The 24,202-nt window shown below is 43.5% G+C and overlaps 1 protein-coding gene across 2 annotated transcripts in view; it reads right to left on the reverse strand.

Moving 5' to 3' along the window:
* The window catches only part of reln (reelin), a 391,712-nt gene that overhangs the window by 121,215 nt on the left and 246,295 nt on the right, over positions 1-24,202 (reverse strand). For both annotated transcript variants that reach the window (XM_086010451.1, XM_086010450.1), the window contains 6 exons: positions 19,913-20,107; positions 14,033-14,268; positions 10,473-10,630; positions 7,629-7,836; positions 6,289-6,365; positions 4,103-4,261 (listed from right to left, as the gene is read on the reverse strand). In XM_086010451.1, the coding sequence (XP_085866577.1) occupies positions 4,103-4,261; positions 6,289-6,365; positions 7,629-7,836; positions 10,473-10,630; positions 14,033-14,268; positions 19,913-20,107 (1,033 nt within the window). The remainder of the gene's footprint in view (positions 1-4,102; positions 4,262-6,288; positions 6,366-7,628; positions 7,837-10,472; positions 10,631-14,032; positions 14,269-19,912; positions 20,108-24,202) is intronic.

Genomic DNA, 24,202 nt, shown 5'->3' on the forward strand with positions numbered 1-24,202 from the left:
ATCCATTTTGCTACTTGTCCCGACTCCGCATTCCCTGACCTTATTCATTAGTCTATTATGTAAGTACCTTATCGAAAGCCTTTTGGAAACCTAGATAAGTTACATCTACTGCATTACTCTTGTCTACTCTCTCTGTTACCTCTTCAAAGAATTCAATAAGGTTGCTCAAGTAAGACTTTCCCTTTTGAAATCCATGCCGACTATTCATTATTATATTTTTGGTGATCCATGATTGCTCCCTGAATAGACCAAGAATTGTGAAAAGTTTACTGGATACCCTGAACACCTGGATATCAAAATGCAGATGTACAAATTCCTTCAGAAAGAGGAAAAAGTCATTAGGTCTCCTTTAATTGAAAATGTAATAAGCATACACCTATTACTTCAGAGGAACAGGATGCATATTCTATACGGATGTTTGCAACAGTAACAGTAAATATTTACAAGGCCCAAATATCATTTAATTTCCAGCTTACTGACACAACTGCAAGTGACAGTAATGGATCAGGCCTTTAGATGCAGTACATGTCCCCCAGACTATTTGTAACCACATGCTGTTCTGTACACATTACGTGCCAGAACTCACTGACCTGCTCTGGTTGAATGCTGGCATGTAATGTGTAGAACAGGCGTTCAATCTACTGATGTGTTTCTGCAGCACTGACCATGAGCCATATCACTGGACGGGACATACTCTGCAGAGTTGTTATTGAAAACTTTGGCAGAGATCTATAGATCTCCACAACTTTCTGCCAGCTTTATGCGCTGTCAACGGCTGCACGCACGGGCGTGGAAAGGGTGGCAAGAGGAGCAGCGACGTCCAAAATTGTTGAGGGTGCGTCGATTCGACGTTGCGCGCCGATTGACATCACGCTCTTTATCATTAAAATATTTGCGGCGCCCGATATGGTGGCCGCCGTGTTCCACGCTGGAAGCGAGGTGGCCACCATTTTCTCTTCAAAACCGGTCTTAACAGCGCTAAAGGTCCCAATTTCTAGGCCTAAATATACACGGCACATTCACTATTGCTAAAATAAAGAAAAATCACAAACTTTTCAGTTACTCTTTTCTTTCAAAAATTAACATTTTCCAGATAAACCTACTAATAAGGAATGGTTTTTGAAAAAGTGAGAGAAAATAGCCAATTAATTGTGAAGGGAAGCTTCAGTGGAGAATTCCCTGTCAGAGCTCGGTAACCCCCTGCTCCACCTCTGCTAGCTCCTGCTCAGTTTCCTCTTCTTCCTTCTGTGCCATGGCTTGTTGTGATCCTCCTGTACAAACCTAAATATGCTTCCTTCCACAGCTATCTTGTGTAAGTTGAAGCACACCGCTACTATTGTACCAACTCTCTCTGTGACATACTGTGGAGCATTCCTGGTATGGCTCCAAACGTTGGAATGGTTGTTTCAGCATGCTATATGTTTGCTTTTACAAGGTTGCTGCCTCCTGCTTGCACTTTGTTGTAGGCTCTTTGCGGAGGTGTAAAGTGGGGGGGGGGGTTGCACATCGATATCACAAGCCCTATTTTAAGGCGGTAACCCATACGTTTGAGGAGTCAAATATTCAGCCTGTTGTCAACTTGGAGCAAGTGGAGAATTCACATTTTCCATTGAGAATTCCTCAGTGGTGGTCACAGACCACTTGGACATTTATACGGGCTATCCTTTTCTGCTGATGTCACGGGATATTCTAAACGTGCTTCACTGGAGACATGGGTGCATATCGATTATCCCCTGTCCCTTAGGAACGTCATATCTTTCAAAGAAACCTTGTGTGCCTCTCGTGTTCTTGCTGCAACATGGCACTGAATTTAATAGTCATGAATCAGGACATCTGTGACCTTAGTTATATAGTGGTGAATTCCAACTGGGTCATTCTTGCCAAGTCTCCAGTGTATGGAAGGGGCTTGTGACAAAAAAAGTGGAGTCTTGTCACTTCAACCACTATTGGCAGTGTAGTTTTGCTGTTATTCCTCTTATGCAGATCTGGTCTCAGGAGATGGCACATGATCTATGGCTTCCTTGGTGGGATGTAGCTCCCTTACTCTGTTCTCTTTGGCAAGGTTGGGTAGCTCTGCTGTCTATGGCAGATACATTGCTTGCAGTAGTAATGGATCCTCCTCCTCCTGTAACATCTCCAGCAAAGTAAACTTGTTGATGAACCCATGCTTATGTGTGAACTGAAACAGTTGAGTCACTCTTTAAAGTGTCTCTTGTTCTGCCCTTTGCTGGACCTCTGCTGACTCTCGCTGCCACCCCTGCTGGATCGATGATTATTGTCTCTGTTGTCTTGACACCACCTTTGTAACAAGCGTCATTAATGTGATGTGGGCTGGGAAGCAAACATGAGTAAATTTGCACATTCGCCTTAATTAGTGAAGAGTAATTTAAAAAAATGTTAATTGGCTCTGTGCACTAATGTACATTAAACCGGATTACTTCCTGGAGGTATATCAGGAGCATGGGCAAAAATGAGTGCCGATACACCAAATTAGCACACATTAATACAGATTTAGCACATGCATTATCTCGAATGCACAAAAGAATTTTATTTCCCTAGGTGTCAGAAACAACATATCCAGAAGCTCGAAGATATTTTCTTTCCCAGATCAAATTAAGCAATATATTATGCAACTTTCCAAACATGAGAAATTGCTGCAATAAATCCAATTAAAAACAGTAGAAATGTGAGTCATTTCTTATCAATAAGCAGGCACATTATAAGGATTGCAAACAAGAATCAAATAATTCTCTCTACAGATAAGCACAGGTAATATGCATATATCCACTGGTTTTTAGTTAATTGGTATAATGTCTCACAATGTAACAAACCAATTCATTATAGAACAAGGAAATCCTACTGATTAAATCAATGAGAGCATTTGCAGTTGAAATCAACAAACTAATCTGATCTAAGATCAAACATACGCTTTGAATGTGAAAGTCAAGGAGATAAGCCATTCAGACTCTGTCATAATGAGGCGCTGGCTTAGTGAAAAAGGCAAACTTTTCCTCATTTACTTAAAACATGAAGGGCTATAAGTGACATTGCGATGTAGCTCAGTGCTACTTGCACATGATATGAAAAAAGAAAGACTTGCATTTATATAGCGCCTTTCATGACCACCAGACATCCCAAAGCGCTTTACAGCCAATTAAGTACTTTTTGAAGTGTAGTCACTGTTGTAATGTAGGTAACGTGGCAGCCAATTTGCGCACAGCAAGCTCCCACAAACTGCAATGTGATAATGACCAGATAATGTTTTTTTAGATGTTGATTGTGGGATAAAATATTGGCTAGGATACCAGGGTTAACTCCCCTGCTCTTCTTTGAAATAGTGCCATAGAATCTTTTACGTTCACTTAAGAGGCCAGACGGTTTAATGTCACATACGAAAGATGGCACCTTCAACAGTGCAGCACTCCCTCAGTACTGCACTGGAGTGTCAGCCGGGATCTTTGCGCTCCAGTCTCTGGAGTGGGACCTGAACCCACAACCTTCTAACTCAGAGATGAGAGTGCCACTAACTGAGCCATAGCTGACACATGACAATAATAAAATAAAATAAAGGATGTTTTCTTCCCCCCAAACCCAAAAGAAGAACAAAGGCTTTCTCATAAAGACAATGCTCCTTTAATTTTATGGCTAAAATAGTTTTTCTATTTATATTGTTAAAAGGTGGGTGCTTGACAGTAATGATAATAAAAATAAACCATTCAAAGTTCAAGATTGCTGCTGCTGATGTCATCTATATTGATTGTTTTTGTACAGTTACTTCCAAACACTTATTATTTCTGGGATGTATGAGGACAACATGAAAGTGGAGAGGTTTTTGTGATTGTTCATCACAACAAAGTGCTATTTTGTTCACCTCATCTGTTTCTTATGTTGCCTAATATTCTTAATTGGTTTTGACTCCAGCTTGCAGTCTAAGGTATCTCGTTAGTGCACAGCCTCCTTGCTTTCATGACTACATACCCTAAAATCATACCCTGAAATCAGGTAACGTCCTTTTTGGCCGTAACACAATGCTATCATCAGTCAAGGGTCTGCTGCTTCAGTAAAACAGTACCCGATTCTGAACTGTAGTTTCACAGCTTACCATGTTGTGGCTGCCACCAGCGAAATGCTGTAGATATGGTTTTGGCTTCTGGGAGTAGTTCAATCGTTATTATTTGAGGTTGCAGAAAAGACATGTAGTCCAGCTCGCGCAGAACGTACCAGGTTACTCCATTGTCATTGGTGTACTGCACAATAATTCCTATATTTGGAGAAAGAAATAGGATTAAGTGTGACCCCAGGATTTTGCTTTACACTGGCAGATCTTCCGTGGCATTGCTCACAAGGTTACTTTGTTGTAAGGGTGGGGGAAGGGTTAGAATGTGGAGTTGGTGGCAGGATGAAAGGATGCTTGTAAGAGATCTTCCCAAGGACAGTGATACAGGTATTTTTGGTTATTTATTTACTTACAAGGAACCAAACAGATGAATAAATAAAGAAATCATTTATCTATCCACCGCATGTAAATAAATGTTTAGTTCCCCTGACATACCACACCTACATAAGTTAGTCTCTGCGTGCAAGATGAGGAAGTTACGTTTTACCTTTACTGTCCATTTGCTGGTTTTTATAGCTAAAGCAAAGAGATATATAAAACTCAAATAAATTGTTAATCTAATATGTGTCTTTCCTTCTTTACCAAATACTTCTGCAACAATACTTGGTGCTACCAAACATTTATGCTTAAAGAAATATGCGCAAGTTCAGAACTTTTCTGCATTAACTGTCTACAAACTTCATTCTGTCCTTCCAGAACTCCCTATTGTTTATATGAATCATTTTGTTTCTTGGTTGTTTGTGATAAACACAAGAACTTGCATTTATATAGCGCCTTTAACGTAGTAAAACGTCCCAAAGTGCTTCACAAGAGCGTTATCAGAAAAAAAATTGACAGCAAACCCCATAAGGACAGGTGACCAAAAGCTTGGTCAGAGGTAGGTTTTAAGGAGCGTCTTAAAGGAGGAGAGGCTTGTGGAGGGAATTCCAGAGCTTAGGGCCAAGGCAGCTGAAGGCACAGGTGCCAATGATGGAGCTATTAAAATCGGGGATGCGCAAAAGGCCAGAATTGGAGGGGCGCAGAGATCTCGGAAAAAAGACATGTAGCTGGTGTAGCCAGTTAATATTTATGACAAAATATACAGAAATGTTGTGAGTCATCCCACTCACCAGTTTTCTCCTCAGTTATACCTGTTTACCTATCCTATTAAATTTGTTGACTGTGAGCGATCAGCTAGTACATACAATACATCGCTTTTGCCTTCAGAGTTACCTCAGTGAAAGGATGACGGTTCATGCTTTACTTTGTTTTTAACGTTTTATACAAAAACAAATCTGGTTATTTTATCTGCTCCTAAGCATGATATCCCAGGGTTTTGCCTGGAGTCATTTTTTCCATTGATACACAGGAATGGGGGAGGGAGGGGCTCTCTCTACACACAGCAAGTCCTGGTACACTCTGTGAATGATCAATCTTGCTGTCAATCACAAAATCAATTTCTGCCAAGTTGTAAACATAATTCATGCTGAGTACTACAATTTTCTACCTTGCTGACTTGCTTGAGCTGAGAGTGATGGCTCTGGGAACCCACATGAAATCAGAACTAAAGGTTTCTCAAAAAGGCGCATGCCTCTTGATGGAAAACATTGTTGGCAGCATTTTGAATACAGAATATGCTTACTATAAGCAAGTTTAATCACTTCTTGTAAATGCTGAAATTTAAAAAAGTCTTTATTACATTACAAATCTTATTCTAGTTGTGAGTCTTTAGCTTATAGAATCATAGAAGTTTACGACACAGAAGGAGGCCATTCGGCCCATCGTGTCTGTGCCGGCCAAAAATGAGCTATCCAGCCCAATCCCACTTTCCAGCTCTTGGTCCGTAGCCCTGTAGGTTACAGCACTTCAAGTGCCTATCCAGGTACTTTTTAAATGCGATGAGTGTTTTTGCCTCTACCACGCTTTCAGGCAGTGAGTGCCAGGCCCCCCGCTACCCTCCGGGTGAAAAAAGTTCTCCTCAACTCCCCACTAAGCCTTCTACCAATTACTTTAAATCTATGGCCCCTGGTTATTGACCGCATTGAAAATGCAAGATATATTATGAGTGATTTTATTGGTTTGCCATTTTCTCCACTAAGCTAAGGACTCACAATTAGAATGAGATTTGTAACATAATAAATAAACAAAAATAAAGCGACAACATTTTAACAAACACGTCAGACTCCAGTTACCTTCATTTCGAGCTCTTGGTTTGTTGCAGGAGGAACCAAGGGTTTTGCTGCCAATTCGGATATAAAACTGAACCAACCTATGCATGAAACATAAAGATTACAAGGTTCATAGAAAGAAGGTACTATCAATACACTTTGTCAGAAACATCCTATGGTATCAGACAGGCCCACTGAAAAGGGCTGTACTGTATTATGGCCAATATCAGAAACTCAGATATGACTAAAATTGTAAACAATTGGATAGTGTAGTGGTTCTGCTACCAGACCACCACATCCAACCATGACAAGCTGTGAAATTGAACTCTGGAACTAATGACCATGGAAACTGATACATTGAGGGGCTGGGGTAGGGTGTGGATTTCAACACTGCCTGCCCAGCAGAAACCGGGACAGGGAGCAGTTAAAATGCCCCGGGTGAGTTACCTGCCGATTTCCCACCTGGATCCGAGCAGGTGACAAAGGCAGTGCCTGAAGCTGACGGGGCCTTTCTTTACATATGCAGATTGCTATTGTAACTCAGGCCTGTGCAGGGAAGCTGCTGCAGCTTAGAAATGAATTTAAGACACCGTCAGTCTTAGCACAAGATACCCAAAATTTAGCACAAATTGATAACCTCACTCTAAGAGGTGGTAACGATTGCTGGTGTGGCAACAAGGTAAATTCACACTGGTATACCATACAGTGTTCTTCAGAAGCAGGTATCAAGGCACAGTGATAGGACAGACTGCAGGAACTTTATTCTGCATATGGCTTAAGCTTCTGACTGACCCGTCCTTAATATGACATTGGGTGATAAAACTATCGTATTCTCAGCCCTGACAATCGTATGTTAATGAACACAACTCATTCACCAGTAAACGTAAACTTATCACCAGCATCATTATAAAGGTACGGCATTCAGCACAGTGGATTTCTGAGTTAAATTTGAATATCATAAGGGCAGATCCTTCCAAGTCTTCAGGTTCACATTTAGGACTCCAAATCAGATTGGATTAGTATTTCCTAATGGTGCAACCAATTTTAGAGACAGCTTCAGCCATTGCCTATCACAACAGTTGTGTTCATCTAGAATGAACAGAGTGGTATCCATGCTTATCTGAATTGACCAGAACTGAGAAAATTCAGAGATTCAAACGGGCTTAATTTGGATTTGCAGATAATCTATACTCTGCTTCATGAGATATAAATGTGGCTGAATTTTTTTTTTAAGTATAGATATGCAATTACATTTGTAAAGTTATTTTCATGAAACACAGTGCACTGACACAATGCTATCAGGGAGCTCTTAATGTGAAAGTGTTCAGCAGCTAATATTAAGTATTCTACATTTTGCTTTTAACCTGATGTTTGTTGTGTCAAGACAGACAGTTCTGGCCTCTCTTCCCCCAGGGCCATTGAAGTAGAGGGATTTCCCATCATTCAGTATCCCACAGCCTATACCAGTCTGTCCTCCTGTGACCTTGAACCAGAGAGGGCTGAGCTTATCCTCGAAGCGATCAGTCATTTCACTGGGGCTCGATGTATTCGGCACACAGGTTCCCTCTTCAACTACGAGAGAATGGAGCCATGCATCGTCAATAGAAGTAGGTTTCTGCATTTAACATTTGCCATTAAAATATGGAATCATTCTTATCATTTCAACTGGAAATAGGAACACAAAGAGAAACAAAAAATTGAAGAAGTTTGGAAAATGCACAGCAGTAAAATAATTGCTAAACATAAGCTACATTTAAAATCAATGTGAGGTTACAATTTATAACACTTGGATATAGTTTATTCTCCGTTATCATCAACACAATATGAGAATTAGATTGGGTAGTGGAAATACTCAGCAGGAACTTGTGATTTGCTAACATTAGTAATATGTACTCAGTGTTGAAGGGGGCAAAGACCTGGCTGTAGAAGTAGGTTATTTTAAGTAATTTAAGTCATGCAGTGACTAGCACATCCTAATAAAGATGGAAGCAGCACCAGAACAATGCCATAATATCACTTTAAAAAAAAATAGGGCTCCAGTATTCTTTGTAAAAGAGAAATTTACAGATTAGCTACCGTGAAAATCGTTCACGGATACGGGTTCACCAATTGTAGCGTAGGAATTGATGAGCTCCCGTACTCATGTCGTTGGGTCACCAATGTAGCGGTTCGTGTAGATCGCCACTAAATAAGAGAGTTTGACTTCGACGAACTATTAACAAGTTGTTTATTTACAGGAACAGACTAATTACATCAGGTAAGATGGCTGACTGTAGGAGCACCGTGGTATAGGTCTTGTCCCAGCGAGGACTCCACGAGGACTGAGTTCGCAGTCCTGTGGGGAGCGTGATGCCGTCATCGCGTTTGTGTTGTGACGTCATCACATTGTTCGCGTTTCCCGCGCTTAGGGCGTCATGTGATGCGCGTCGTTGCGTCGCTGGCCATTGAGGCCGAGGTCGCGAGGCCGGGCTGTGCCGGTGCTTGCCGCGGGAGCGGAAGATCGCGTCGCTCCTGTCGGCTGGCCGTTGAGGCCGAAGACGCTGGGCCGAGCTGTGCCCGCGCACGCACATCACGTCGTACGTGACGTGACGTCAGCGTGCTAGGGCGCGTCTTAAAGGGGCAATGGCCCCAACAGGTAAGTTAAAAGGGCAACGGCCCCAAAAGGTAAGTTAAAGGGAATTATGTGTCTTTATGTAAGGTACAACCGGTGGTACCGCCACAAGAGCATAAAAATGCTGTTCAGTGTTTTATTTACATTCTAGGTGATTTATGGCATTAAAGTGGCCCGATTTCCAACCAGGACTTGCTGTAATAACTCAGAGGATCATAAATCAAAGCAAAACTACTTTTTCTTTGTTGGGTATTTCAAAATATCCCTCCCCACTCAGATATTACAGGAATTTCTATTGCTTTCATTAGGAACTTACAGCTGGTTCTTAAAAACCTTAGGAAAATGCAATATAGGCACAAAAACTGCTGGCAAAATAACAGGTTGGCTAATGGCGCCCGTCGTGATTATTGTGAAATGCCACAGCAACTTCAGGCGATGGCAGCTGCGCAATTAAACGCGGCAATCCAAAAGTTGCTGTCCCAGATACGCCGCTCCACCGTTAGTTTTGCGAAAACGGCATTGCGTTGTCTGGCTACAAATTCAAATGCATTGAGCGCCGTGAAGTTCCTGTATTTGCGCAGTAGATACGAACTAAACTGGCCACAGAAAGTTAGGGCTTGTCCATTTCAGTCTAAGTACCCTTTAAACTGCATTCGTGTTAATGACCGCCAGTCAACCTCTCTGGCACTGAAAATTAACTATTACAAGTGTGGAGTCTCATTCCTTCAGGTTTTAATTGTTGCTGTGGAAAAAAAATTAAACATTAAAAAAAAACTTTTCTTTCTGTCTCTTTTTTTTTCTCTCTTAATTCAATCTTTCTTTCCCACTCTTTATTTCTCTTTCTGTACCTGATTTGACATTGAATTCACTATTTTAACTTACATTTCCTTGTTCAGACCCATGCACTGGTAATTCCACAATCCTTCAATCTGATTGGTTAAGGAGATACACAGTTGCTTGCCCTGTTTCATCGGGTCCCAGATGCCCTGTAGAGGGCGCCGTTTCCATCTTGCACTTCCAGCAACTTGCAGCGCAAGATATTGTCGGCATTAAACGGGAAGGGAAGGGAAAGTCTAACTAACAGCAGGCACCATTCGTTGGCCTGCCACAGCAATTTTTGGGCCATTATGTTTTGTCAACCTAAAAACACAACTAGCTGTAATTTATGCAACTATTATATTGGATTGCATTTAGAGCATATTAAAACTAATATAAGTGCCTAACTAAGTAAAAGAGAATAACTTTCTCAATCTCTTAATTTCTTACCTTCATCAGCCATTTTCCCCTCGAAAGTCATTTAGATGAAATCTTTATGTAGGTGAACGAGCTATTATGTTCCTCGTCGCTACAAGTTTTTAATGAGCATTTTTCAGTCATGTTTGAGTTCCCTCATACCTGAAATTGTTCCTCAGCAGAAAGGACCAGCCTCTTAGCAAATGCCATTGTTTTGTTCTGATATTCCTTTCCTGCCCAAGCAGAAGTACCTACACTACGTGTGGCAGCATCCCCAACATTTAGCAAAGATTGGAATCTTGCTATCTTTGGCACAAACCCATTAGCTTCAGTTAAATCAAACAGCTGCCTGATGTGATCTTACCAGTGTAGCCAAGATCACAGAAGCAGACACCAGAGATGCAGTCACCATGTCCACTGCAGTAGTTAGAGCAGGGCTCAGAGATGTAAACTTCATCCAAGCCAAAAGCAGGCGCACTCCTGTGGGCGTTGGTCTCCTGAAACCAGCGGAATCGCATCTTACTGTAATTCAACAAAAGAATGAAAGAAACTGAAATAGTACAATGCAGTTACAAATATTTATTTATGATTGCTGGACTATTCATAATGTTCTGGTGATTTATAGGTAGTTTTGAGTTTAACGTGACCATTCTCACGGCCGTGGAAGACACCATTGCAGGAAGCAGTTTATTTAGCAAAAGGAAAAGCCCTCTGCAGGCACTTCACTCTTACTTCATACAACACATGGCATAACAGGTTCCCAGGTGCAAACTCTTGGTAATGGGCCAATCACGCAGCAGGCTGCACACATGACCTTGCCCGAGGCTTTCCTACATCCTGGACACTGCTGACTTCAGAGATGGAGAGAGAGAGGGGGCAAAGCTTGTCTTTTCTCCCAGCAGGTCATAATCAAAGCAGAGGCTGAATTTTCTCCAGAGGCCTCAAACCAGGCATGGCCAGGGTAGTGACCTCACTTCCCAGCTGTCACCTGCAGGTTTCGATCAACCACCTAATGTTTGTCTCTCTGGTTATTAGGACAACCTTTAAAGCATGACTTTGAGACATTTGTACGAGTGAGTTCTGCTTACATTCCTTTTAGTGCAGTTAAACTGTATTTTCAGATGAGATGTTAAACCCAAGGCCCTGCCTACTTGTTCAGGTGAATGTACAATATTCCATGACACTATACAAAGAAAAACAGGGGGTTCAGCTGATCTATATTCATCACTAAACCAAAACAGATTACCTGGTCATTTATCTCATTGCTCTTTATGGGACCTTGCAGTGTGAAAACTGGCTGCCACCACATAAATATAAATCTATCTTCCTTCCCCCCCCTCCCACTTTTGGTGTGGTGTGAGTGGGCAGCAAGGAGTTGTCCTGCCCCCCCCCCCCCCCACCGCACTGTTCTCTAATCGGGGAAATCAGAACCACATGCATGTGCACTTAAACACGTGGGCAGAATTGTTCACTTGCCAGCGAATTAGTTAAAGTTAGAAAAGAGTTGAATATTCCTTCAGTTCTTTTCCAACACTAAAAACAATTAATCTTTAAATGCCGTTCAGCAGATCACTTGAAAAGTTTGAAAGTTCAGCTTCATGCCAGTTGCACTTATGCTGAAATGGTTACAAAACCAAAGTGTTGTCAGGAGAAGGCCTGTAGGCGGTCTCAGACCACCTCAGAATATTTGATTCACTCCCAGTTTGGTACTGGACTAGGCTGACCATACATCCCAGTTTTCCAGGGACAGTCGCTGGATTTGGTACTGTGTCCCCAGGAAAACAATATCCCCGGAAGAGTCCCCAGTTCAGAAAACTCGACCCCATATCGAGTCTTTGTTTTTTTAAAGGCGAATATACAGAGACCCCCGGGGAGAGATTCTTGTCCCGTTTGCAGCTGGTTTGAGCTCAGGAACGGATTCCAGAAGCCGGTTGAACGGAGGCAACGATGGCGGCCCCACCTTCCCATAATGCAGTGCGGTGGAGAAAAGGCCCCATCGATAGCTCGGGCCGCATTGCACACTGGGCGATTGATTCACCTGACTCCATGTTTTGGCCATTAGTGACTGGCCCGAGGGCGGAACTTTTAAAATGCTCGGCAGAAGCCGAGGGCGCAGCGACAGCTGGTGGGTGAGTGGATTTACATTACCTCAGATTAGTCTGGTGGGTGAGTGGATTTACTTTACCTCAGATTAGTTTGGTGAGTGAGTGGATTTACTTTACCTCAGATTAGTCTGGTGGGTGAGTGGATTTACTTTACCTCAGATTAGTTTGGTGAGTGAGTGGATTTACTTTACCTCAGATTAGTTTGGTGAGTGAGTGGATTTACTTTACCTCAGATTAGTCTGGTGCAGTGTGGTTTTTTTTACTGAATAAGGCAAGCTCTAAATTCTCCTACCAGGGAAGAGGTTTCTAAAACCTTCTGACACAGAGGGTGTTTCACACCTTATATGGAAAATCTCAGTCTGATTGGAACAGGTTTAAAATTGTGAAATTAAAAGTTAATGCCAGAACACACGCAAGGTTAGAGTTTCGGTGTATAGTGAAAATGGCGTTGTCTCTACGCGTATTCCACTAGCAGAAGCAACAAAGACGTCATGCCGGTTTTCTTGAAAGGCGTCCTGGCTACTTTGCTGTGCTCCCACCCTGTGTGTCCCCGGATTCGGTTTAGAAAATTTGGTCACCCTATACTGGACGTTCAGTAAAACTGCCCTATTACATTCTGAAAATCAGAACTTAACTGCTCTTTAACCGGACTGTACCGCTCCATGGTAAAGTTAGTGGACAATTTCCAAGTAGTGCACACCAGAAGAAAAAGAAAAGCTAAGAGGAAATTCAGTGTTCTCTTTAGTTTTGTTGGAAGAACGCATCTCGTCTCCTCCATTTCTTTTGGAACCTGTATTCACAGAATCACAGAAACCCCACAGTGCAGATAGAGGCCATTTCGGCCCATCGAGCCTGCACCAACACATATCCCACCCGATCCCTGTAACCCCTACACCAACACATATCCCACCCTATCCCCGTAACCCCACATATTTAATCCCCCTAACACTAAGGGTCAATTTATCATAGCCAATCAACCTAACTCGCACATCTTTGGACTGTGGGAGGAAACCGGAGCACCCGGAGGAAACCCACGCAAACACGGGGAGAATGTGCAAACTCCACACAGACAGTCGCCCGAGGCCGGATTCGAACCCGGGTCCCTGGCGCTGTGAGGCAACAGTGCTAACCACTATGCCACCGTGCTGCCCTTATTGGCTGAGTCCATTTATATCCAAACTGGACATTGATACCAAAGGTGAATACTGATTCGCTCATAAATTAGGACTCCCTAACTAGCAGGGAAGATTTTATTTGAAACATAGTGTAGAGAAATCAACAATTCATTTTTTGTGCTACAACTAGCTCTTTTCTTGATTGATAAACAGCAAATAAATTCTATTTGTGCTTGGCTGTTGATTATTACATAGAGTTACATAGAATGTACAGCACAGAAACAGGCCATTTGGCCCAACTGGTCCACGCCAGTGTTTATGCTCTACTCGATCCTCCTCCCACCCATCTAACCATAATCAGCACAACCCTAAATTCCTTTCTCCTTTATGTCTTTATCTAGCTTCCCCTTAAATGCTACTTGACGTAAGAAAACTACTAGGCACTTGGTCAGAGTATTAAACAAGGCTTTAATCGACTGTTTGACAACATGGAAGTCTAGTTATCCTTCATTAGTTCCTGTTTACAAAATGTCCCTGAGCAAGCTGGGCCCGTGCCTGAGTATTTATACTCTCCCTGGACAGCGCCACCAGCAGGCCACCCAGTATATTTCATAAGTCATTTCTACATGAATGGCACAATTTATGACACTACTCACCTCAACTGCTCCTTGTGGTAGCTTAAAAATAACATTCTCCACACATACCTGGATGCGACAGATCTTGGGATAACAATTGTGATTCTTGTCCACGTTTCAAAGTCTCCTGTGTAGAAAATTGTCGACTCTCTCAGTTCTCTTGAACTTCCCTCGCAGCCTTTGACACCAGGAGATGCTGGATAGCAACCTTCTTTTACCAACGACCAAGATCTACCAGCATCATGAGAGTACTGAAGGAGAACAGGAGCGGCACTGCTGAACTGGCACTCGCATCCGATGTTCAGCTGAAAAGTTCCAGATATGGCAAGTTAAAACAATTCCGAACAACAGATCTTAAAATATCATAGGACAGGTATGTATGTATGTATAAGGAAGGGAGGAGGTGCACTGGCTGTAAAAGAATTTTTCAATAGTTAGATAAAATTGAGCTGATTTTAGGGTCAGTACACTCTTCCTAAGCCTAATTTCAAAATGAGGCAGAGCTCAATTCCATCTAATTTTGGCTCACTTAACTTTCTGATTGGGCCTAGGGCAAGTGTAGGAAGCTCCTGTCTGAAGCAGGTGGGAGCTTCATTATCTGATTCAAAAGGAGGTGAGGAAAAGCCTCTGCTCCTTTCTGCGGCCAAGAGGCATGCTGGGCAGTAAGTCGAAAGCACGCCCAGGAAACCTGTGCTCTCCTGCCACACCTGCATATGCAGAGTGAGAAGAAATGATCTCACTTTGGCAGACACAGTGCTGGCGGAGGCTGCTCGTCCCAAAACAAGCTGTGCTATCAGACCCCCAGTGGCTCATTAAGATATCCGAATGCCTGACTTACTGTAATGCTGGAGGCTTCTTCAGAAATGCTCCAATTACAGAATGTCATTCTTTGTGCGGCACTGCATGAAAGAAGCAATGCCAGATGTTCAACAGCCAGTGTTACCTTATTGGTTGTAGCCCCCAAGTTGCCACCAACCATTTCTGCAGGCTCTGGCCCAGCTACCTGCCAATGACCAGAGGGGCCCATCTTCGTAGGATCTAGGTCATCAGAGAGTGTGAAATCTGCTGTAAGGACACGTGTGGTTATCATGCAGCATGGGGATGGGCACATGCAGGGGGAGTAACTGTCGGCGTTGTGTCAGCCCTGGCGCAGCAGTAGCACTCTCACCTGAGTCAGAATGTCTTGGACTCAAGTACCACTCCAGAGATTTCAGCACACAGTCTCGCTGACACTCTAGTGGAGAACTGGGGGGTGGTGTACTGTAGGTGGTGCCATCATTCGGTTGAGACATTAAGCCAAGGTCTCGCATGCCCGCTCACGTAAAAGATCCAACAGTACCATTCAAAGAAGGACAAAACATTTATCCTTCAACCAACTTTGCTAAAGAAAGCACATTGGTCGTTTATCTCATTGTTGTTTGTGGGACCTTGCTGTGCACAAATTGGCTGCCGCGTTTCCCTAGATTACAACAGTGACTACACTTCATTGGCTGTGAATCGCTTTGGGATGTCCTGAGTTTGTGAAATGCAAGTTCTTTAGCTATGGCTTGAAATTTGTCTGCCTCTCCTTAAAGACATGCTGCAATGCTGGCCTATGGGTCTGGTGCTGTGGAGTGCCACAGAGGAAAAGCCGCCTCAGAAGCATCTCATGCAGCACCACCTTGACTTCAGCAGGCATCGAAGAGGTGGTTGGGTGCAGGTGATCGTTTACTGGTCAGTAGAATCATGCCTGCACTTAGCGGCCCCTTTCCCTTCATTTGTGCCTGCCATTTTTTAATCCCTAGTCCCTTCAGCCTTGGGAAGTGCTGCTTGGTGATTGGTTGAGATACCTTTTAAGGGTCTTTAAAAGCTTCCCAAATTCTCCCCCTCCCCCAAAATTTGTTACTGTTTGTTAGTTACAGTGACTGATGAAGGCCTGGAAGCAGAAATTCTTCCTGTCCTCCCAGCAGGAGATCCATGGAGGCCAGAGAGGGACCAAAGACACAAGAAGAATTAATGGGCAATATAAAATAAAGAAGCTAACACCCTATCCCTGTGGTAGCACAACACTGAAGACATTTTAGATCTCCAAAGTCAATGTTTACGGTTGCACATGAAACTGTTCAGTGGTCTGGTGGATTGAGAGGTAGGACACTCCAAACAAGGAAAGCATGATTTGAATGATGGCAAATGCATTATCAGAAATTTTCTAATTGTCAACCAGCAGAAGTCCACAGTGGCCATGGAGGCATCTCTCTCCACCCTGACTTCTAGGCTGAGAGATTCAAAAAAGCAGAAAAATGGGTGAAATAATAGATTATTACAATGTGCAGTGTTTTGAGCCTCAGCTTCCAAAATATTTGAGGCTAGAAGTTGGCGATATTAGTAGGCGAATGTTTAATGCGTTTTAGTGGTATTCCTCTGTCACTATATTAATGGACATGTTAATCTATTTAAAAACAAAAGGGTTAGAGAACCTCTGTCAAAATACTGGACAGAGGAAAGTCATATCAATGCATTAATCATTCATCTGCTAATATTGCCAGTCAATAATTATCGTGCAATAATTCATCCTTTTAATTATTATTTTTTTAATGTACAATGTATTTTGGGGATAAGCTGAATGTAGACCATGTAACAAATAAAAAATAAATAGTATGTGAAGGGAGTCCTGTAGTTACTTTGCCTGTCGCCTCACATTGAAAGCAATAGGAGGGGGTATGCAGATATGCAGACTGTCCTGCACACTGTGAAATGTGTTTCCCATCCTCTCCGGTGCTTTCCTTGTTTGTTGATTGAAGTTTGCTCGGGGATGCATTGAAGAAAAACTATCAGCATCTGTGAAGTGAAAATATTTTCTCTCTCTTTCTTTTGTTCCATGGCTGTCAAACACAGGCCGACAAGCATCAATATGTGAAAAACTAGCAAGGCTGAATAATCCAAAGAGTTTAACCTTACTGCGAGGAATCTCAGGGAGCTGGCTGTAATTCTCAACTGTGGGGATAACTAATCTGCGGTAATGAATCAGCTGTTAACCTCTGAAACCTTTTATTATTTTACAAGCTTTCAATTATTCAGCTCTCACCTGTTATACATTGATCAGAAGTTCTTGTTCGGTTCATTAATCTTAGATTACAAGCACATGATCTATACAACCCACAACAGGGATTTCATTAAAAAAACAATCAGACTGAGGTACAGAACCTCTTCCGCCAGTCTATCAAAGTGATAAGAACAATCCCACAGATCTTTAATTGCTATAACTTACCATCTTACAGTCAAAAATATTTGTACTGGAAAAATAAAATGTGCACTCTCCATGGGTTACGTAGAATCTACTGCACAGAAACAGGCCATTCAACCTCACGGGCTTCTGATGGTGTTTATGCTCCACACGAGCCTCCTCCCACTCTAATGACCTCTTCCCACCCTGCTCCATATCCCTCGATTCCCTTCTCCCTCATGTACGCATCAAGTCTCCCCTTAAATGCATCAATGCTCTCTGCTTCAACCACTCCCTGTGGCAGTAAATCTCACATTCTCACCACTCTTTGCATAAAGAAATTTGCTCTATCTTGACTGTCTTATATTTATGCCCCCTTGTTCTGGATTCACCATAAGTGGAAACAGTTTCTTCACATCAACCCTAGCAAACCCCTTCAGAATTTTAAAGCCATCTTTCAGGTTCCCTCTTAATCTTCTCTTTTACAGAGTAACGAGCCTCAGGCCTGCTTAATCATTCCTGATAGTTGCATTCACTCAATTTTGGTAGCATCCTTGTAAATCTGTTCTGTACTTTCTCCAGTACCTCAATATCCTTGTTGTGGTGTGGAGACCAGAACTGCACAGAGCACTCCAAGTGTGGTCTTACATTTTGTGATATTACTGTAGTATGAAATTCCGTTGTCTGCTATTTTAGTCCTTATAAATAAACAGATTAAAGCCTTGTTAAAAGATTGGAGAAAAGAATCTCATTGAAAAGAATTGTGTTTGTTATGAATGTCGCAGCATGATTCAACCCTTATTCAGTTACCTCAGACCTAACACAACGCTGATTAGATCATGGTTTCTCCCAACTTCAGCCTGACTGTCACTGTGGAAAACAATTCAGTCTGAAGCTATATCAGATTTACTGCAGCTGAATGGAGAGCGAGTCTGAAAAATCTAATCCCTGTTCTTGGCTTAATGGTGGATGTAAAAGATCCCACAGCACTATTTTGAAGACGAGCAGATAATTCTTTTTGTGCTCCGTCCAACGTTTCTTACTCAACCAACACTGCCAAATAAACAGACATATTGTTCATTCATCTCATTTGTTGTTTGTGGGATCTCACTGTGTACAAATTGGCTTTTGCTTTTTTTGTCTACATAAAACTGCACTTCAAAAATAATTCATTGGACATGAACCACGCTAAGACATCCCAAGAGCATGGAAAAGTGCTATATATATAGAATCATAGAATGATACAGCATAGAAGGCGGCCATTTGGCCCATTGTGCCTACTCTTTGGTAGAGCTATCCAACTAGTCCTCCTCCCCTGCTCTTTTCCCATAGCCCTGCAACTTTTCCCCCTTCCAGCTATTTATCCATGAACATGCAAGTTCTTTCTTTTTACAGCCAACAAGCTAGATCCTCTCCCTCCCCATTGGAGTAACATGGCAATCTAATCGATGGGAGAAATACACAAAGTCATGGGAGTTAAAGCAAAGCAACAGTCTCAATGGGGGGAATTTTGCCAGCCCTGGGGAGGCGGGTATGGAGGCGGGACTGCCGGGAAAATGGCAGAAACTGGGAGCGGGTGCCGAACCCGCTCCCAACCCGCCTCCATGCCATCTTCCCGGGAGACGGGTCCCCGAGTCGCACAGGGACCCGTCTCCTGGAGGCAGGAAGGGGATTACAGCCATTTAGGCAGTTAAGCGGATTATCCCCATTTTACCCCTGCAAGTGCGGGCTTCCCGACGGCTGTGAACCTTGCCAGGGTCTGCGAGGCGAGCAGTGGGTCTGCGAGGGTGAGAGGGATTGAAAAGTCCGCTGTGGAGGTGAGTGATGGGTGCAAGTGTGGAGAGGTAATTATGAGAGGTGAGTGTAAAGTGTTAGAAAATGTTTACTTACCTTTGTTTCTTTCTGCAGGCTTCAACCCTTGGGAATCCGGAGGTGCCTCATCTCAACGGCAGAGATGACAGAATGGCTGCTGCATTCTCAGATGCAGCAGCCATCTGATTTCTGCTGAGGAATGAGGTTTGGTGAGTCTTCAGTACAAGGGCTCACCTTAGAACAGAGATTGTCAGTGTTTGACAGCTTCTCTAAGCTGTCAAACGGTGACAATTCATCGGTCAAAAATTCTTGACAGATGAAACGTCATACGCTGATGTTCAGTGTCACCGGCTTTCCCTTAATTGGCCAGCTAAGCCCACAGGGCGGGCCTAACAAGGTCAATCAAGGGAAAATAGCGTGGGTTGGCCGGATGTCGTTGGGGGCGGGACTGAAACCCGAAAACCAGCAGACCCGCCTCCAACGCGCCCCCATTGACAAAATCCAGCCCACAATTTCTGTTTCTCTTTCACTCTTTCCGTCTTCCTCTGTATGGCTTTCACACACCTCTTATCACTGGTACCTTTCTATCTGATGTTTTCCTCTCACTTTCTCATCCTACTCTTTCTGCACATCTATTCTTCCCTTGATTTTTCTCTTCTGTTTGTTTCTCATGGTGTCTGGATGCAACTTACACATTTTCTTATAGATATTGTGACACTGTGCCTTTCCCCCCTCCACCCACCCCCCCATAAAGCTCAGGTATGCAGAGATAACCAAAATGTAGCTGGTTGGAGGCAAGAAGCCTCACTGGGCTGGTGGGAGAGACCTTCAGGGAGGTGTTGGAACAGACATGGGTATAAAAGGAGGGGTGGGGGCGGAGCGATAAAGTGGCCCATGCATTGATAAATACAGACGATCCTACGCAAAATAAATACCTTGAACTGAAGCAAATATCCAGGTTTGAGAGTCAGGTCCCGCGTCACAGCAACCCGATCGCCATCAGATTTCCCAAACACCATGGCTGAGTGGGTCATGGAGCAGAAAGTCTCATTGCTGCCCATGCCCTCGTTAGCCAGCATCAACCAAATGCTCAGCTGGCTCAACGGGATATCATAGGAGGGCGTGTAGTCCTGCAAGGCAAGGGAGAAACAAAAATGCATTAAATTATAAATATCAGTCCGCCATAATCTGCGACCTGCCTTACTGAGAGGGGACATTTTATAAGTAGCTGATTTACCTTACTGCCAACACACAGGATTTTAAAAAACTGGGGAAATGTGTTTTAATGTTAATGGAGAGCGGTCCCGCATCGCGCAGTTTGTGGTGTAATGATCTATTTGTTCGGAAATGAGAATTTTGTTGATCCTTTAATGTTAGTGATGCTGTAGCAATGTTGCAGTTAAACAACTGGTCAGGTTCAGGCTTCAGTAAATCAGTCGGCAAGATGGAGCCTGTAAGCCAGCAAGCCAGCAGTGAGCTGCTTAGTGTAAAGTTGCTTTCAAACACAATAAATCCAGTTGAGTTGCCATTTGATGCTGGATTATTGGGAAGCCTAAACAAGATAACATCAGAATAACACATGTGGAATGGGCAGATAAGCTGCTTATAACCACACTGTTTATAACAGTTTCAATGCTCGCTGTGCAATGGAGCAGACGCACGAGTGTTCTAAGGACATCTAAGCGAATCATTCCTGGAACACCCTACACTATAAACTAGGTTCAGATGTCACCGTTTGCCCACTGTCAAAGCAGGTTGTGGTGTTGACTTTTGAAATGTGGATTTTCAACTACTATTTTACTTTTGATTCAAAGTATAAAAAATCTGCATGGAAAACAATCTTCTAATGTCATCATGTCACTGAACAGATCAGTGTGCCTCTGCTCCTGTCTACAAATACTTTTGCCTTGTGAGACACTCGCCCTTTTTGATGATAATCCTTTAAATTTGTTTTTCAAAATGTCACTGATGGTTAAAATTTACACATGCAGTTTCAAAAATTATGACTCAAATGACTTCTTTTTCAGACTATCAGTGCTAAGTAGATATTTAGAGCATAGAAAAATAGGAGCAGGAGTAGGCCATTCGGCCCCTCGAGCCTGCTCCGCCATTCAAGATGATCATGGCTGATCCTCTATCTCAATATCATATTCCCGCTCTCTCCCCATACCCTTTGATGCCTTTTGTGTCTAGAAATCTATCTATCTCCTTCTTAAATATATTCAGTGACTTGGTCTCCACAGCCTTATGTGGTAGAGAATTCCACAGGTTCACCACCCTCTGAGTGAAGACATTTCTGCTCATCTCAGTCCTAAATGTCCTACCCTGTATCCTTAGACTGTGACACCTCATTCTAGACCCCCCAGCCAGGGGAAACATCCTCCCTGCATCCAGTCTGTCTAGCCCTGTCAGAATTTTATATGTTTCAATGAGATCCCCTCTCATTCTTCTAAACTCTAGTGAATACAGGCCCAGTTGACCCAATCTCTCCTCATACGACAGTCCTGCCATCCCAGGAATCAGTCTGGTGAACCTCCGCTGCACTCCCTCTATGGCAAGTATATCCTTTCTTAGGTAAGGAGACCAAAACTGCACACAGTACTCCAGGTGTGGTCTCACCAAGGCCCTGTATAACTGTAGTAAGACATCCTTGCTCCTGTACTCAAATTCTCTTGCAATGAAGGCCAACATACCATTTGCCTTCCTAACTGCTTGCTGCACCTGCATGTTTGCTTTCAGTGACTGGTATACAAGGACACCCAGGTCCCTTTGTACATCAACATTTCCCATTTCTCTAATGGGTGATGATAAGCTCCATAAACTCTGCAGGCTGACATTTAAAACAGAGCTTGTTAAAGTTTAGGAAGGCTGCCATGTACAATATCACATTGTGGACATCACACTAAAGGCCGTCGCATCCTTAACAAGCACAGATCAGTATAGGAGGTCCTGAATACCATTTCCTTATCAAGATTGTTTTATCTGGACATGGAAAGCCACCTCACAGTTATTGAATTTTGTGATGAAACACCGTAAACAACAGGGTGATTGATCACATTGCTGGGCTGTTAGATATAATTCAATTTTGTTTTGGGGGAAATCTTTATATAAATGCAAGCTGTTGTTGTTGTTTGTACTAGTTAAGGTAATGGGCATCAGTACTGTGGAATGGTACAGTTTCCCACTTTTGGCAGCCGACATCAGTACCAGGTGCTCGGATATCAGGTACAGCATGGGCAAGATGGAAAGTAAAACTCCCTCCACTCTGCCATAACCATAGAAGAGTGCCCCCTTGTGCATCATCGTGGCATTTCCATTCCCCATATGAGCAGGGCCGTCATCATTGGATAAAACCGGCCTGTGAGATTTTCAGTTGCAAACCATGTGCCTACACCCAAAAGCAAGGTTAAAGGCAGTCAGTTGTGTACATCTCCTGGCCCACAGGGGAAGGCTGCTCTGTGACATCGCTGATGGGGAAGCATCGTTCATTGCAGTGCTAATCACAGCTTTGAATGGTTCTAGGAAACAATGAGGAGCCGCCAACCTCAGAAACCACGCCACTGGCTGATTATGCTGCATAACCAGGAGTATGTCGGGTCTCCATAGGAATTAAAGATCAGCGTCCCGATTTTCTGCCGGTATTTCGGCCTGGGGCGGGCAGGCTGGGAAATCAGCCAGGGAACTGTTCCATTAGCTTCCAGCCAATCACCGTCACGTCGAGGATTTTTTGCCGGAAGTGCTGACCAACATTAAATGCGCCCATCCAAATGTTGGCGAGTGCATTCACAGTGGTTGGGAAAGATAGCTTGATGCCAGACATCGTATTTCTTGATCGCTATAGCAATGCTGGACACAATGGGCCGAATGGCCTCCTTCTGTGCTGTTATGACTCCATGACAAGTATGTTACTACAAAAGCAAAATACTGCGGATGCTGGAAATCTGAAATAAAAACAGAAAATGCTGGAAGTACTCAGCAGGTCAGGCAGCATCTGTAGAGACAGAAACTGAGTTAACGTTTCAGGTCGATGACCCTTCGTCAGAACTGGAAAAAGTTGGAGATGTAACAGGTTTTTAAGCAAGTGTAGGGGCAGGGAGAGGGGAAGGGGAGGAAAGAACAAAAGGGAAGGTCTGTGATGGGATGGAAGGCAGGAGAGATTAAAAGACAAAAGGGATGATGGTGCAAGGCAAAAGGAGATGGTAATGGGACAAGTTAAGAAACAAAAGATGACTCTCGATGAAGTGTAAATGGCAATGGCAGAATGATCGACAGCTGCCATGTGAGAGAGAAAAAAAATGATAGGGGCCGAGGTTATGGTCTGAAATTGTTGAACTTGATGTTGAGTCCAGAAGGCTGTAAAGTTCCGAATCGAAAGATGAGGTGCTGTTCCTCGAGCTTACGTTGAGCTTCAGTGGAACAATGTAATAGGCCGAGGACAGAGAGATCAGAGTGGGAGTGGAGCGGAGAATTAAAGTGACAGGCGACCGGAAGCTCGGGGTCACCCTTACAGACTGAACGGAGGTGTTCCGCAAAGCGGGCACAAGTATGTTACTGGTGCCCATGATGTTATGGCAGGCAGGAGAGGATATAAATTTGATACCCACCCCCTTCCTCAAGGGAGTGACATCAATCAGGGGGTAATTCCATCACACACCCACAGCCTGCAAATTTAACGATCAAAAGTCCCTCCTGTTCAGCTGCCCTAGAGGCAGCTGGCAATGCCCTGGAGGCAGCTGGCAATGCCCTGCTGCTGCAGGCGTCCAATGGCTACAGCAACGATATCCCTCTCCACCCCCGAGGCAGGCTCCTTGACACAACTGGGAGCCTCTCCCGCAGCCTGCCAAATATATTATCGTGAGGTTGGCCCTGAGACAATTCCCCAGGTCAGCGACGACCAATTCCGACAGGCCAACTTCACACCAAGCTCCTTCCAGAACATTCCCATTTTTAATTCACCTTCGGCCAAGACCGAGTACAACCTTCTCAGATTACTCCTTCAAGCTGAGCCGCCTCTATTACAGCCAGGGCCTTTTGTTCTCCCACTCTGCACTGTGAGAGACAGGGCCCTTCACAGGCTGGAGTTCATAAGCCTCACACTGAGGAGGCGTTAGATTGTGAACTCGTGGAGTATAGTTGGCAGGCCTACACAGGAGCTTTTATTGCAGCCTCGTAAAGTGAGATTGCCAATTTAAAGCCCATTAGTGCACCTCTGTTTCACCACACTT

Source organism: Somniosus microcephalus, chromosome 17, assembly GCF_052327205.1.
Source record: "Somniosus microcephalus isolate GS21.2 chromosome 17, FLI_Smic_1.0, whole genome shotgun sequence".
NCBI lineage: Eukaryota > Metazoa > Chordata > Chondrichthyes > Squaliformes > Somniosidae > Somniosus > Somniosus microcephalus.